This window comes from Centruroides vittatus, unplaced genomic scaffold, assembly GCF_030686945.1.
Source record: "Centruroides vittatus isolate TY-2023 unplaced genomic scaffold, ASM3068694v2 contig_318, whole genome shotgun sequence".
Taxonomy (NCBI): Eukaryota; Metazoa; Arthropoda; class Arachnida; order Scorpiones; family Buthidae; genus Centruroides; species Centruroides vittatus.
Window position 1 is genome coordinate 955,671 of NW_027122045.1, and position 17,696 is coordinate 973,366.

General features: G+C 30.8%; 1 protein-coding gene across 1 annotated transcript in view; it reads left to right on the top strand.

The window, feature by feature from the left end:
• The window catches only part of LOC136973481 (nose resistant to fluoxetine protein 6-like), a 33,491-nt gene that overhangs the window by 7,724 nt on the left and 8,071 nt on the right, over positions 1-17,696 (top strand). The window contains exons 4-12 of the mRNA XM_067268212.1: positions 1,263-1,350; positions 3,238-3,332; positions 4,488-4,658; positions 7,108-7,201; positions 12,649-12,735; positions 12,823-12,985; positions 13,066-13,145; positions 14,850-14,969; positions 16,308-16,431. Of these exons, the coding sequence (XP_067124313.1) occupies positions 1,263-1,350; positions 3,238-3,332; positions 4,488-4,658; positions 7,108-7,201; positions 12,649-12,735; positions 12,823-12,985; positions 13,066-13,145; positions 14,850-14,969; positions 16,308-16,431 (1,022 nt within the window). The remainder of the gene's footprint in view (positions 1-1,262; positions 1,351-3,237; positions 3,333-4,487; positions 4,659-7,107; positions 7,202-12,648; positions 12,736-12,822; positions 12,986-13,065; positions 13,146-14,849; positions 14,970-16,307; positions 16,432-17,696) is intronic.

A 17,696-nucleotide genomic window follows, 5' to 3' on the forward strand; every position in this document is an offset into this window, starting at 1 on the left:
GTTATCAGTTAATATTAAAATAGGTTATAGAAATATACTAAAAATTAATTTTATTCGTTAATTATAATGTAACACTGTCATTGTATGGAGTAATGAAGCAGTTACACGTGCCTAGATAATGGAAAACGAAATTAATGTATCGTATATTCACTTATTTCACAAAGAAACTCATAACGTATCTAAAGAGGAAAGCCCACATAATAAAATAATTATAAACGAGCAGATATTTACTATGACATCGCCACAATGCCGAGAGGCAATGTTGAATCATATTTTAAATTTATTTGATTTAAAATATATGCTCTCCACCTTCAATTAGTACTAACTTTCCCTGTACAACATACTTTTCTTTTATCAATAGAATCGTGACGGTCATCTATCTAACGCCTTTCGTATTTGAATTAAAATAACGTTTCGTTGCAAACCGAAAGTTCATATATAGATAATCGGGGCCTCTTGCTTTCGAATGTGAAAAAGTATCTTTTGAAACTTCCTATCTTTTTAATGGTATATTGTAATTAAAGGGGTAAACAATTTATCTGGAAACCACACGGTTGCTTAACTTAATTGTGCGTTTGCAAATTGAAGTGTTGATGATTTTCATTTTTAGAAAATTAATTTTTACTTTCCCAGCTTCGTTAAATGTTACAGGGAAGTATGGCGATCAGTGAAAAAATAACAGACTTTTGACTCAAAGAATTTTTAAACGTCGAGAAATGCGAAAAAAATATTCGGTCTCTTTAACTGTGTATGAATGTTAGTGTGTGGGTGAACGATTTCGTTTATTTTCTTTGAAACTTCACTACTCCTGTGCTTTTTTTCGAAATTTTCCAGAGAAGTATGTGTAATAGGTATACTGATGCTATTAATTTTTCGTGATTAAAGGTCGACAGGTTGAGGAGATAAACAGCGTCCTGTAGGCTAAGACTGAATGAAGATGTTACCCGTTATTAGTATTTACAATTTTTTATAAATCTCATTTCTCCCTTAATATATTATGCCTTTTGCCAATTTATAATAGTTAAAAATACAAAAACTTTTTAATAAAATATCATAGCTGATAGCGCTAAGAAATGTTTCTGGGAAAGTTAAGCAACTCGTTGCCGGAGTTTTTTATGAATGAAAATAGAATTGAAAGTGTTATAATTTTCATTAAAATCGATGGTTTGTCTTCTGAATTTTTGACTGAACAATGTATAATTTTTTGTTAACAATATAAAATGATAACGTTAATACAATTAACATGTCTTTTATCTTTTCAGTAACTGGAAATGAAGAGTTATTGACTGTGGGAGGTTGTCAAGAACGAGATGATAAAAGAATTTATTCAACTCCACAAATAATTATCATGTAAGCTCTATATATTAATTACGCTTGATCATATTAATTTAGTAACAATCATTCTTATTATCTGCACAAAAAGTTAATCAGTACTATAATTTAACTGTTAAATATTATTATTTTATTTTAAAACTTAAATATGATTAAGTTATAAACAATTTAATCGGTAAATATTATTTATTTTAATTGTTGATGTAGGAATATTCAATTTTAAATGATATTTTTAAGTTACTGTGTATATGAAAAAATATTTTAATTCAATGTCCGAATTTTGAAGGCGAAAAAAGTAGGAAGTTAATTAGCAGTAGTGATAAACACAGTATATAAAAGGGAGTTCTTGGTTTTTTTTAGTAAATTAGATTTCTTTCTTTTTTGGCCCATAAACGCCTTACAGCAGAAAAGCACTGAACACTGGTAGTTGGTAACTGATTGGCTTTTTACCACTGGGCCTGCTGCGTAGAGTATTCTATATTTACTTTACGTGTTATATACCAAAATAAGGGTAAGTGTCTCATAGATAGTCCTCCCTGAAAGTAGCTCACTCTTAGCAGAGTGCTATGTGTAGTTGCTTTCTTCTTCTACTTTTAATTTAACTCTTTTCTTATTCTAAATTATATTATCTTTTTAGAAATACTGAGAAAATTTTACTAAGCTTCAGCTTACTGTAATAAACATTTTTTCACTTTCTCTTAAACTTTGTTTCTAAATGTCCCTAAATAATAGTCATAATTGTGAGAATCAATATATAAGATTCAATTATTTTTTTAAATTAGAAAAATCAACGTGATATTTCGACGTTAAATTCGATATTTTTCCTGTTTTTGTTAAAAAAAGTTAAGGAGAACAAGGCACAAACATTTTCTTTTGATTATTAGTTTTCTTAGAAAGATTATTATCACTCCTAATGACATAATCTCTGACTAACACGACTCATCTAGTCATCCTGTCAGATGGTCGAAATACTAAACCATCATGGGCGAGAATTTTGAAATAAAAGGATTCAAAACCGGCAGACCACTCAACACAAGAGATGCCTCAGAAACCGGAGGATCCTTCGATACACAGGAGACACAGTATAGAATTAGCGGACATCTTGATATACAGACGATGCCATAGAAACCAGCGGACCCCTCATTATACTACAGAGGATAATTACACGGATTCCTCCAGATATTAGAGAAGTGATCAGTTTATGTATAATTTGGTTTGTGTCTTCCATTCCTGTTCCGCCTTCCTTCTGAATACTCATCGCCTAAAGGAAGGTTTATGTCAACTATACAGAGGTATATTTTACTATATATTGTAAACTCTCTCTCTCGATACCTAAAAGACTTTTAAAATAGAATTAAATAGGTTAAATTTTAAGTCTTGTATTTATTTTTGTCCTTCTTAAATTTTGTTTTGCTTTATTGTTTAAATTGGTCTCGTTTCGAACCTATTTATAAGCTGAATGCTTTATCGTAAGAACTGGAGTCCCTCTGTCCCAAAATTATGTTAATAAAATCTTAATATCGCGAGTTAGGGCGAGAATATTAAGATTTTATACTTTAACTGGTGTCAGCATCATGACTACACCGAGATTTTACGATCTATGGTTTTAAATATACTTTTAAAAGCCATCCAGTCACAAAGTGAGCGTGTCTTACCGACTTGTTGCCAATAACTGTTCGATAGATCGTCCCTATTAATGTCATTTATAAAATTCTACAATGCATTACATAAAAAAGATAAGATAAATAGTTATATCGTGAAGATAGAATTGAATTTTCTGACTTGAAATGTAAATTATGTATACCATGATTAATGTGCACTATAAAAACTTTACGAAATATTTATTTGTCATTATGTGAGAAGCCGAGTTTAATTTTATTGTGTATTTGATATGCATCTTTATAGGACAATTTTTGCGTTATTTATCATTTGGGTAATACTTGCAACTGTTGCAGAAAAGTTACGAAAATTAACAAATCATCCAGGTTTTAAAGATGAAGGTAAGATTTGAATTATTATTTAATTAGTATTTCTCATGTATACTTTGACATTATTCTTTTTTCAATCCTTAATAAATTATTTATGCGAAAAAGCATTTTATTGATAGTCGAAGAAGTCTGGACCAGTGATTCCAAAAATATTTGAGCCATCGCATATGATTATAGAACCAAGTGTGCGGTAGGGGTGTCCTTACAGCCAACCGTACTTTCACAGCCTATAACCCGTTTACCTTTGACTATAAAATACTTTTTAAAAACTTTTCTCTTAAAATCACACTGTCTTTACTGTATATTGTTCTTCCCATTGAACGTGTCTAAAAGTAAACAAAGCCTGAGGCAAGTCACGTGATTGGACCTTCTTCAAATTCCGGTAGAACGTGGGAGTTGTGTTAATAGTCGATGCGAAAAACATCGTGTGTATCAGTCACGTTTCTTTGAATGACTACATCGTCTCATAAAATTATTGTTAGGTCATATTATTATTTATAAAACTAAATTTAATTCGACTTTACACTTTATTTCTCTGACGCTTTCTTTTTAGAGAAGAAAGTGCAACATTCCTCTCTTATTCTTGCTTTGTTTACGCAATACTATTCAGAAGTGTCTACAATTACTAAAAAACTCTTATTTATATTTAAATTAAATACTTTCGATTTTTTCAAAATTTTCTACAGGGTTTTTTATATAAAGATAATACTCCATACAAAATAATTTTGAAATATATTATATATATATATATATATAGCCTATTGTCTATAGAAAAACTATGTATAGAATTATATAAAGGGGGGAAAAACTTATAAAAATGTTAAAAAATAATTTAATTAAACTGTAAATGGTTCTAGAAAATTAAGCAGTGAATGGTTAGCCAAATATGGAATTACTGCTCATAAAAACTTAATTTTAACAAAAAACAAAATGAAAGTTTCTTTATCATCAATTTTAATTTAAATATAATACTGTTTTAAAGTGATATTTACTCTAAAAACCTTAATGTCAGTCAAGTATTTATACCACCGAAAGAAGCCATATAGCATGTTTAGGAAAAATTTTCAATTAACAAAAAATTTTAATTTAAATAATTTTGAATTTCTATTTTGTATTATAATGATTTATCTATTAATTAATTAATAACGAAAAGCTTTATATTTTCAGCAAAAATTCTGAATAACTTCCTTTCGGTTTCTCTCAATTCATCTCTACAGAAACTCATGAACGTCAACATCAATAGAGAAACAAAATGGATTTGTGCAGCAAAATTTTTGTTAATGAATGTTTTCGTATTTAGTCATACATCAATGACTTTGGCATATGTACCATCAGTAGGTAAGTATTATAAATGTAGATATGAAAAAAAGTAAGAAGAAATGAAATTTATATAGTTATTTACTTCTTTTATAAAGATGCCTTTATTTTCATAAAAAAAATTCTATAATATATAATAATTATTAAATACAGTAAAGTGTCTATCGTATGTACAGTACTCGCCAGTCTGAAAAAAAACAGTAATGCGACATTCTGCCGCAGAGTGGCGTAAATGTAATTTTCGTGTTGCTATTTGATGTACGCGACAAAGTGTATACAGTAGTTTATTTCTTTTTTAAAGTACTGCAAGAACTATGGAACTGCAAGAATGTAGAATAGAGAATATAATTGATGTTGAAATTACTAGCAGAAATTCGTTAATAAAGCTTAAATTGTTTTTAATTGTTAGGGCTTTTATATTTTAAGTTATAAAGAGAGCATTATATTTGAATCGTTTTTACACGAGTTTAAAATTGTTCTTACGTAAAGAATAGAAGCGTGCTATATGCATGGCGAAAATATATTTGAATTAAATTGATAAAAATTAAAAGTAAAATTAGGAATTATATATATTATAAATGATAAATTTAGAAAACCTTAATTCTATTTTCTTGTTAGTTTTTTTTTTTTCTTCAGAAAATAATTAACAAAGTTGGCTTATGCAATTTTACTAATATTTCACAGTTATTATCTATCACGAAATATTTATATCTCCGTTTAATTCATAAAGTAGTCCAAAACATTCACAGAATATCATAGATTTAAAACTAATGCAAAATTTTCGGCTTTTTGCAGTTTCTCAGAACAACAAATTTGTATTTTGTAGTTTATTTTCAGATGGACAGTCGTTTTTAACACTTCGTACTATATAATCGTAGAATAATGACAGGAGAGAATGGTCACCTTTGGAATATCCAACTATATTTGGATATCTTATTAAACGTCAACCTTGGATTACCAAGAAATGCTTAATTATATAAGTCTTGACACGTATAACTATACGTTACTATAGTTACTTTCAAGTGGTAAAGTAGGGTGATATTTTAATTAATAAATTGTCACAAAACATTCGTGTCCATAAGACAAATGTAGAGCCATCACAAACCCTGTCTGCAAGTAATCATTCTGTATTTACTTGTTTGTCTATTCATGGATGGATCTACATAGGAACTAATAGGGCTTAAGCCTGGGCCCCAAGTATCAAGGGCCAAAAAAAATTCAGTTATTATCATAAATTTTTAATACCTTTTTATTAACAATGAGCACTTATCGTATAGTAAAAAATTATTATTATGTTATTAATATTAACTATGATAATTTATAGTATTATTGGTTTTATTGTAATCAATGGTCAATTGGTCAGTAATCAATCAACGTAAATATTTCTTATGGTTTTTTTTAATATAAGATTTAAAGTTTGTCATTCAACACCATTTTATAAATAAATATATTTCAACTCTGATATTATTAAAAATGAATTTTAAAACCTAATTTAAAAATTCTTAATCTAGCAAAAATGGGGTCCCGTTGGGCTTCAACAAGCCTTACTCCCTGAAAAACCTAGATCCGCCCGTGTCTAATGATGGCAAAGTTATTTATCTAGTTGGATGCTCAGATGGTTACCCATTTTTTTCTCAATTTTGATCACGTGGAAATGAATGTAACTGGAACAGTTGAATACGTGGACAATCTCGATGCATCATGTTTTCGTGTACAGTATATCGCATGCAGCTTTAAACCGCGTATAAAATACTCTCTGGCTATTATGTCAGCCAAACACTCTAAAATATCTACCTGAACTCATTTTCAATAAAAAACTAAAAATTGCAGACCTACGTTAATAACTAGCGATATCGCAACGGCTGCCTAGACATATGCGTTCGTGTGGCAGAATTCAAATGTATTTTTAGAATATGATGATTTGCAGAAAATGTAAACAAATTAAGGTTAAAGACTTGTATCAGTATTGTATGCTGTGTATAACAGAAGAACAATAATGCAATAGAGGGCGCTATTAGTTTTGACCTGCTGCATAAAAACTGATAGCGCCTTCTGTTTCATGATTACATTACTGATTGCCTTCAATTTCGTAAATGCCTAGAAAATAGTCTCTGTCATGCATATGATTAACACATTCTCTGTACAAAATTAATTTTTTGTTAAAATGTGACCGTGCGATTATTGTTTCTTTTGTTTAGTAGAAATTTTTCGTTCAAAACAATTCTTGATGCTTTCTCAATGTAAAATATTTTAAAATATATTTATAATTATTAAAAATAGTTTATGTTTATATTTTCTTAATGGTTTTCTGTTTCAGTTTATATCTATCTTTTCTTAATACAACTACGGCAACAAAATTGTTCACTTTATATTCATTAATTTGAATTAATCGGTTATTTGAAATAATTTAGTATAAATATTATTCGATTACTTTCATAAATATTTTCAAAACATAAATTTATTTTTACAGAATACATACGAAATAGTTATGACATGATGCACAATATTGTCTTTGAAACATCACTGAACGGAATTGTATTTGTTGAATCATTCTTGTTTATAAGGTAATTAAATCAAAATGTTTTTATCTTCACTTTTATTTTACTTAATAATTTATAACTAAAGTATTATAATGTATATATAAGCATAACAAATGGAAATTCAGATATTATAATGGCTTTCATATCATACGATTTATACTGAGTAATTGCAATTAAAGTACATGGTGTACGAAAATTAATAGACTTTTTAAAAATAAAACTAAACGGATTCAGTATCCATCTCTTCGAGAAATCATTTTTATCTTCCGGGAAAATCTCTGTCAACTGAGTTTTTAGCTCACCCAAATGCATCTTCACGCAATTTAATCTGGCGAATAATAGTGTCTTGTTCATTCAAATTTTTCTCAATATTATCCGAAGTGAGTGGGAACATATCCAAATTTTTGTTTTGAAGGCGAATAATCCAGTTATCAAGCTTTTCAATGAACGCATGAACTTTGTCTGTCATTAATAAAATGTTTTTATCACGTCCTTGTAAATTCACATTCGAGTCGTTTAAATGCGAAAATACATCAGCTAAGTAAGCCAACAAAAACATACACTCAATATTCTGTAAAACAATGATAATGGCGTTTGTTCATCGCAGAAAAATATTATTAATTTATCTCGCAATTCTAATACCCGGGTTAACACTTACCCTCGCGATAACCATCTAACTCAGGGGGTGGCCAACAGTATTTGCCGCCGGGCCGAATTTGAAAAAAAATTTTTCACGGGCCGAACGAAATGTTAAAATTAAATCATGTTAAATACAAATACGCTGACCAGGACGGCAGGTCAGGTTTGTTCGAATAGAAGTTCCTGACGCATTTTACTATGCGAAGAAACGTACAAGAAAAAAAAGGCTGACAGGCAGGCGGCGCTGTGCGTCACACGTCAGCATAAACAGAGTGACATGGTGAAATGGCAGATGAGTTTCAGTGAGTGTGGGGTCTTTCGTTCTTCAAATAGTGTAAATTTATAACAGACAATACAAAAGTTGTAAATCTCTACAACGGAATTTTTTTAAAAATGAAGTATCGCGAATCATCCATTCGACCAATTATTGGAAGTTAAGTAGCTAATATTGAAAAATTAATCGTGGGCCGCATAAACCCATTACGCGGGCCGTATGTTGAACACCCCTGATCTAACTTCTGTATGGAAAAGAAGAGATTTTTTTTTTCGCCCATTTTATCGCATAGTTTAGCAAACAGCCTGTTCTGTTATGGTCGGCTTTTAATAAAATTAACCAACTTTACAGCTTCACAAAGAATTTGATTGAGATTTTCCGGCATATTTTTTGTGACAAGAGCGTGTCTGTGAAGGAAGCAGTGCGTCCATTCCGTCCTTGGTATAAGACGATCTCTTAATATTTTCATTAATCCACTGTTCTTTTCTGTTATCGCCTTTGCACCATCACCATATACTGCAATACATTTTGTCTAATCTATGTTAGTATAGTTTCTCGTAGCTTCATAAAAAACATCTGAAAGACATAATCCTGTTGCATGACCCGGAACTATTTTGCAAAAGAATATATTTTCTTTGATTGATGTGTCCCTATCGCATTGATACCTCACAAAACATAAGAACTGAGACACATTTGCTACATCAGATTGAATACTAAAAAATTCACTTGAACTCACTTGTTGAATTATTTGATCGCGAACATCGGCAGCCATGTCACCGATTCGCCTTGATATTGTGTCGTTAGAAAGCGAAATGTTTTCCAATTTTTTTGCTTTTTCCACACCTACTAAAACACTGACCATATCAATTACAGCAAGCAATATGAGGTTTTCGGCGATTATATAGGGTTTGGACATCTTAGCTACTCTTAATGCCACGAGATAAGATGCTTCAAGTAAACTTTTATCAGTATGGCTTAACTTACAAATAGAAGTTTGTTGATTTCTCAAGGTATGTAATTTTCTTTCGAAAAATTTCAAGGGTTTGTTTTTATGAGCCGGATGTCTAGTTTCCAATTGTCGAACTAATGTTGATGGCTTTATGCTTTCATCGGACAGAATTTGAGAGCAAACAACGACTGTGGCTTTCCATCCAATGAAGTGAAAACATAATTTAAATAACTGTCATTGTACAACCTTGTCTTTTTACCAACTGATTCACTAAATGTAGATGGCTCACTTTTTCACAAATTTATCCATTTTACATTAGAAATAAAAAAAACAATTCGGTTTCACGGTTGACCGCACACTAAAATAAAACCACCAGACGCGTGCTTCGCATTCGAAACTTAACTGAAGTGGTGCAATCGCCAGCGCCTCTTTTATACTAGTGACAGCATGACTTGTTCAAACGCATCCATATGCATGTTCAAACATGCTCTCACGGCGAGTATTGTAGAAGGAGATCAAATTACAAAGAGCACGTATACGCCAAGTTGGAACTTGTAAATTGCTCATGTATGTACAAGTCATACATGCATGTTGATATCCGTCGCTATAAACGCAGCAACATAAAATAATAGGAATAGTTGTACAGTAAGACCCCGCTTAACGCGGGCAATGCGTTCCTAGACAACAAAGCGCTAAACGAAACAGCGTTAAACGAGGTCATTTCAACACAGAGTAAATAGGGATAGGGGAAGACGCGACCTCAAATAAACAAATTTTACTTTAATTTGAAGTTATTTTATATAAATTTGCATAATAATATAGGTTACATAACACAAACATATGCACACAGAAATGTAAAGTTCATATTTATGATGAAGTTCCCGACTTTTCTGAAATTCTCGTTTTTTTGCGATAAAGTCGTGTAGTTTAATTTGACCCCTTTTTCTTTTCTTAAGCAAATGTCGGCAACGGAAGATCGCATCCAAAACGCATAGTTTTGCTTTTGTAGTCCTTTCAAAATCCGTATCATTCGCTACAATTTGATCAACAATTTCGGTTATCGTTACCAAACTTTTCCTAAGGAAATCTGTAGGAAGTTCTTTGGTTTTTTGTCTTCAGAATCTCTATTTTCCAGTTCAACACGAATTCCTTGTTCTGCCAGTTCTTGAGGATCGTCGTTGGTAAGGCTCTCACCAGAAACCTGCAGTAACTCTATCTTGAGGAAACCGTGTTTTGTATTTTCTTTTCTTTTCTTTCGAAGACACAATGTAGTGACGTAAACTTAAACACTAGGCGAATTTTTCATCCTTTTTATTCGGTTTTTATCCAACCGAATAAAAAGGATGAAAAATTCGCCCAGTGTTTAAGTTTACGTCACTACATTGTGTCTTCGAAAGAAAAGAAAAGACTGCAGTAACTCTTCAATATCCTGCTCGTCTACATCTAGTCCTGCTGTATCGGTTAGTTTGTTTGGTCAACCTCTCGATACAGCGATAAGCTCTTCTCGTTGAGAATTCTTGGATACTTTCAGCCATAACATTTTTTCATGCCTATGACATTCATGATATTATATTTTTTTCCAAAATTGCACCAAGTAAGCATATTTAAAAAAGTACACCTTTTGCCACCTTTTTCTGATTGGTTCGTGTTCGTACATAATCGTATTATATACGAATCAATAAAATGCCGCGATAATTTAAATCCGCGTAAATTTAGAGCTTTTTTTAAGGCTTTGAGCAGACTGCGTTATAACGAATCAGCGTTAAGCGAGGCAGCGTTAAGCTGGGTCTTACTGTATTAAATTTTTTATAATGTCGGTATTTTCTTAATGTATAAAATTAGTGCAATATGATTATATAATATTTAAAAAATTTACATTTATAATTACAGTCAAAATTCAATTAATAATAGTAAAACTTTCTGTTATCATTCCTTTGAGTGGAGAGTCGCGAAATATTAATTTTATTTATATTTACTATTTGAAGGTTCGCGGAGCTAAGGAGGTTGAGAATCCCTGCTCTAGTGTAAATATTTTATGGATGAATTTGTTTTGAATGATATCAAATTTTTTATAACTGGTAAGACTCCAAATCGGGGAGGCATATCCTATGGCATTAATAATTATCGAATTAAACAATTTAAAGTGAACAAATATGTTCTTAAGTTTAATTTTAGAAAACAATTTCGCTTATCATTGATCAATATATTGGATTTGGCATTAATTTTTTATATTGTTTTTCAAAGAATAGTGTAAGAGTCAGAATTATTTCCGAAAACTTTATGTATTGCACTATCATAAGTTGCACGTTGTGCAGGTAAAAGAATTTACTTTAATTAGCCAGTCTAGACCCATTCCGGAATATCATTATTGAAGATTTACTTGGGTTAATTTTTAGTTTTAATTTATTAAAATGTTCATGTACTATTTTTATATTCCTACGAAGAGCTGCAGCTATCCGGGCAACTATCACTACATGGGCATATGATATGAAATGAACAATTTGTCCATCAGTAGAAAAACCATCGTTTTCTCGGTCGAAACATTCATCTATATAGATTAAAAAAAGAAGTTAAAAAGGTCAGGAGGCCAGGAGTCGCCTTGTAATAGTCCTATCTCCACGTGTAGCGATGGCCACTCTCTGTTGTCGTCTTTAACTATCACTTCATATCGACCGAATAGTTCTCCAGTTATTCTCACTAAATAACCATCCGCCTGATGTTTAATCAATTTTCTTTGTAATGATGAGATTAACACAGAATCGATTGCTTTTTCTATATCCAAGAATAATGCGAAACCTTTGTGTCTCTTTTTATGCAATTGAAGTTGGACTAGCGCAATAAGTGTAAAAAGGGCCATTTGGGCACCTCTGTCTCTCTTATTGTTTCGAAGTAATCATGTACGTTACTGGGATCGAATTTACCATGATCTTGTTCAACTTGATGGTATTTTTCACTTAGTGTGACTTCTGGCAGACTATCTTTGTCCAGTACTTTTGTATCGTCTCTGCGTGGCCTCACACGCCCATTTCTTTGCATATCCGACTGACCGATTTGGTGTGACGAACGAGATAACGGCCCTGGATTTGCTTCAATCCCGGAAATTAATAACAAATACATTATCAAAAGCAACGATAACCTATTCTTGTACATCCATTTTCCTAATGGCAGCATGTTAAACTTTTTGAAGTTACGAAATTTGACAACTCGAAACCAAGACGCTCTCTGGAAAACGCGCCAGCACACCGTCGGCGACCAGCACACACCCTTTATTAATATATAACCTTTTGTAAAACGGAATGACGTCAATACGAAATATTCGGGAAACTATCATTACTTCCATTTTAAACAATGACATTCACATAAACAATTATTGTTGAAATTGATTTAAAATAATATATATATTTAAAAAAATCATTTGAAAATATATTTTCAAGTTGTTTTATGAGAAGTGTTTAAAATTCTCGTTTTGTTAAACATTAAATGATTCTCTGTCCTTTCGGTGTATATATTATATTAATGTTAAAATAGAATAGTAATGTATTTTTTAGATATATAATATAGAAGTCTTAATGTTTTCTAATAAAGTGTTTTGTTTTAATTCTTATACAGTGGATTTCTAATAACTTTTTTAAGAAAGAACAACATAAAACGTTCTAAATTGTATTACCTTTTATTTCTCGTAAAAAGATACATCAGGTTTGAAAATACTTTTGAATTTAATAAATAAATTTACTATTTAAAAGTAAACTTTTTTACATGTATCCTTTTTATTTTATATTTCAGATTGACTTTCCCTGTTCTTTGTACTCTCGCAATTGCAGTTATACTACCAAATCTTGTAGATGGACCCCATTGGCAATATCTTGTTAACGGCATAAAGAATGTTGAACTGAATTGGTGGAAATTAATACTACATTTATTTAATTTTGAAAACATCGGCATAACAGTAATTTTTATTTATTTTTGATCAAAATCTTAAATTCATGCTTAAAATAATATACATATTGTTATGCACCTTTCTTGCAGATGGCTTGTCACATGTGGATTATGAATGTAATCTTTCAATTAAATACCGTCACTGTTCCTGTATTATTTGTTCTAGACAGGTAAAAAAAGTTATGTAATTAAAATGGAATTAATTTAAAATAGAAAAGAAAGTGATTAGTTAAAGTAATTTGAATGTAATTGACCCGAAATGCATGTTTTTGTAAAACTTTCTGTATGATACTTAAATCAATTATGTAAGTACTGTACATATTACCTGGTCGAGTTGGCAATGTTATCATATTGACGTGCGCAATGTCATACGAAAGATCGTTGCCAAATTTTAACATCGCATACTGGAGGAGCAGAGAAGTATTGCTGGATAAATATGCATAATTATAGGAAATATATTTATGCATACTTATAAAACATTCAAAGTATTTTGTAATTCAGTATTATTTATAGAATACTTACGTTTGTTATAATATACTTTATAATTACACTATTATGCATTTCATCTACATTCATTACTGCTACTAGTGATTGTATTATCAGTATTATCAGTATTAATCAGATAAAAAATGCATGGGTAAATTTATCGGTCATTTGATAACTTTTTACGGGTGAATTCGATTAAAAATAAGTATATCATATAATATACGTAAAAATAGTGGATTTAAACTTGAACATACTTTGAGTCATTTAGTTTTTAAATTATTTATTTAGATTTGTTTTTACAATTATAGTGTATAATACAATTCCTCACCATGCTGAATGGAATATTTCCTATTAGATCAATTAGGCTCGGACCTAGGGGCAAAGCAATAAAATGATAAAAAATAAATTTAAAGAATATATATATATGTATATATGTGACCTCAAGGATTAGTTTCCTGTTGTCATTAAGTCTGACCCTAATGGAGATACTTTCCACCTACTCGACCATTAACCTCTTAAATTTAATAGCATCAATCCCGATAATAAACAAACCTCTCTGCAAAATTTTCTATTTTTTTGTTGATAGGTTTGTCCAGAAATCCGTAAGTCGGCACAAAGTAAGTAATTTAACGGCTGGAATCACGTTTTGGTTCATCAGAAATAAAAAAAAAAACAATGACGCTGTAATATTGACTGTAGATTTATTGATATTACAACAAAATACAGAGCAGGTTAATAGTAGAAGCTTGTATCAAATATAATTTACGGGTATATAAACTTGACAAAAACGTATTTAAGTAAAGCTAATGAACCAGGCTTATTTCACTCCAAGCGTATTTAACTAAAAGTTTCCAAAATGCATTACAGTCTTACTGGCTCCTTTCAATTGCACTACATATATTGATAGCAATCTAAAACAAAAAGAGAGTTTATGGTAACTATCGCCAACATTACAATAATCCTTAAAGTACAAGAAGTGTTAACCGAGTATATCTAACTTAACCCAACATAATAATAAAATATTATTAGAATTATGAAATATATCTAGATTATTAATTGACATTATCTTTAATCGTTTACAAGATGGACTAAGGAAGCATATTATTGTAGTAAGCAAACAAAAAACCGCTGAATTAAGAAAATTACAATACGAGACCAAGAAATAAATATCTTGAATGTAGAACCTTTTTTGTTATAGATTACTACCATTGTATGTAATCCAATAGAATCGGCCAGTAAGATCGAAATTCACTTTCGAAAGTGTTAATTAAATACAATGGGAGTATAATAAGCCTTATTCATTAGTTTGACATAACTATATTTTTGTAAATTGATAAAACAGGCAAGATGCTTTTTAATAAATATTACATTTTGTTTTTAATTTTTAGGTGGCCGAAAATTGGAATAATATTAATGGTCATCTTGAGCTTAATAGGATTTTCTTCATCTGCTGTGTTAATCTTAACTCAAAACTGCACAATTCCACACGGATATTCTACTAATTTTCAGTAAGTTACTAATACTCAGAATTTGAATTTTTAAATTAAATACAGAAATCTGTATTCCAAATATCGAAAGATAGAAAACAATGTACAGCGTGTTCGCAGAGACGCGAATAGCGTCATTTCCCGAATTTTTTTGTTTTTAAAGGTAATACGGATGTATATATTTTCTGACTAAAGGTATATAAGGTATACCTTATATTTTACTTGTCCAGATCATCGATATGCGAGTATAACAGGCAAGAATTTCACTGCGATGTTTTCAGCTATGAAGCTGGAGTGAAAAGAGAAAATTTCCCTCCTATTACTGAATTTTTTAACTCCTCTGTTTTCTGGGTTCCGATGACAAAGTCTAACAAAATATTACTGGCGTCATAAGGTCGACACACCGTAGTGGGAGAACTGCTAGATATTTTCTTTTGAGAATGAAAAGTTTATTTTGCGAACCTTTATCTTAAAATAACTTATTGTTATGTTGAAAAAGTACTAAGTTCGCTATTTTCGTCTCGAACAAAAACAGCCTCTTTCAACAGCAGCAAAGAATAAATCCACATTTGGAGCATCTCTTCATAAAGATCCACACTTACATAACTATCAAATAAGAACGATCAAAAGTAATATACGACGAAATCTTAGTAATTTTTGTCGATGATTCTTTTAGACAATTCAGGCCACTTACCAATGAGTTGATCGCAATATGAGCGAGTCAAATCCAAGACAAAGATGGAAAATCCTTTTTATTGTCCACACGATAAAAAGAATTAGAAAAACTACTCAGCAGAGATTGTACGCCTGTCTGAATAAAACTTCGATAATTGTAATCTGAATTCGGTTATTGTTATCACTATCTTTTGACAAGCAATTTAGTGCTACATTTTCGTGCTAGTAGCCTCAGTACCTCTCTTTCAATCTGACTTAATTGTTCTAACAATTCAATTATAGTTATTATAATTATTATTATATCTCAGAGAAACACAATTACAGTCTTCGTAATAAAATTTTATATTGTAAAAGTATAAAATATCTTCTGTACTTCTAATGAACGAGCTAGAATATACTACAACATAGAGTGAATGTGAAAATGGTTACAGGGCTGTTGGTAGCAATGATGGGTACTATAAATGAGTTAGAATATTTCAGCTCATTATCAGTACACAACACATATGCCATGCTTGCTTGACTAAGAGGAAAATGGCAGAGATATATTGAATTTTTGTAAAACATGGCGTCTCTTGATCCACTGTATGTAGTGTATTGTAGCTCGTTTCTTGTAATATACATTGGGAGTAAAGTTAGTTAACCGGTTTATGTTAATTTGTAACATTTATGATATTTTAATTTTAGGGAATTCATAAACTTTTTTAATAACGTCTATATTAAACCATACTGCTATCACCTAAGTAGTTATTCTATGGGGTTGCTGACTGGATTTATTTTATCTGAAAGAAAAGTTGTGAATTTCGGAATGGTAAGTGTATTTTCATCTCTCGTTAACTAGATTATAGTAATAATAGTTATTTTATATATTTTAAAATGGTTCGTGGATACATCAGAACTCATTATGCTGATTTACATTTTATGGAGTTATATTGATATTAGAAGATATTCCATTCTTGAATACTGAAGCAATTCGTAAAGAAGTCACTTAACTGAAATACACTTTAACATGTTTTAAAAACAAATAACAGGCAATATTCGTAACTGGTTTTCACAGATTATTAAAATAATCTGAACATGTATCTCAACAAATGTACGGCTTCATTTAAATCCTATAAAATACAAGGCGACCATAGTTGAAGCATAAGTGCTGAACTCTTTCTGTAGAAATATCTATGGACTTATCTGAACCAAATTTACTATATATGGGGAAGACTGGAGTGATCGTTTCGGTCTGTATCATAAGCTACGTTAGATAAAACATAGATTTTTTTTATCAATCGACAATCCAGTATGTTTGTTACTAAAAAGCATACGAAGTTAAAAAAGCTAAATAATTTCACAGTGTCTGATTTTATTTTCTGTCATGGCGGAAGAGCAAGCGATATTTGGAGCAACGTTGTAGGGCTACAAAGTGACCAAATGTAGAGGAAAGAATTAAACATAAAGTATAATGTAGTTTCAAATATATACTAGAAGTTGAGATATAAAAGTCGATTTACAATAAATGAAAGGACTGTATCAAATATTAAACCACTGAAGTTAAGGATGCCATGGTCAGGAGCAGATCTAGAAAATTGCAATTGGAAACTGTAAAGTATTAGAAAATACCAAGTAAATACTATATAAAGTAAACACTGGGACAATTCCGGACAGTTTAAAGCTGCCCATGATTGCCCAACAAAGTATCCTTGTTTGCCCTAAATCGCTATTTGATTGTTTTCAGCTTCGGAAACAAAAACGCAACCCTACGTAAATTTGGTTATAGGGTGATCAAATAGCATAAAACACATTATTAATCCGTTTTGTAAACATATCTAAAAAGTTCGTGTAACACATGTTATAGCAATTATTTTTTAACAGTAATCTTTCTGAAATATCGAATTTTCAACTATACAACACAGACGAAAACGCACGAGTATAACAACGTATGGCTTTTTCACGTGGCTGCAGGAATCATCACAAAACACGACAGTGCTGCCGAACTTTTCTTTTTACAAAATTTAATGTCCGGTATCTGGAAAAAACTGTTATTATAGCAGTGCCACGGACAGATTATTGAGAACTTTAGACTTT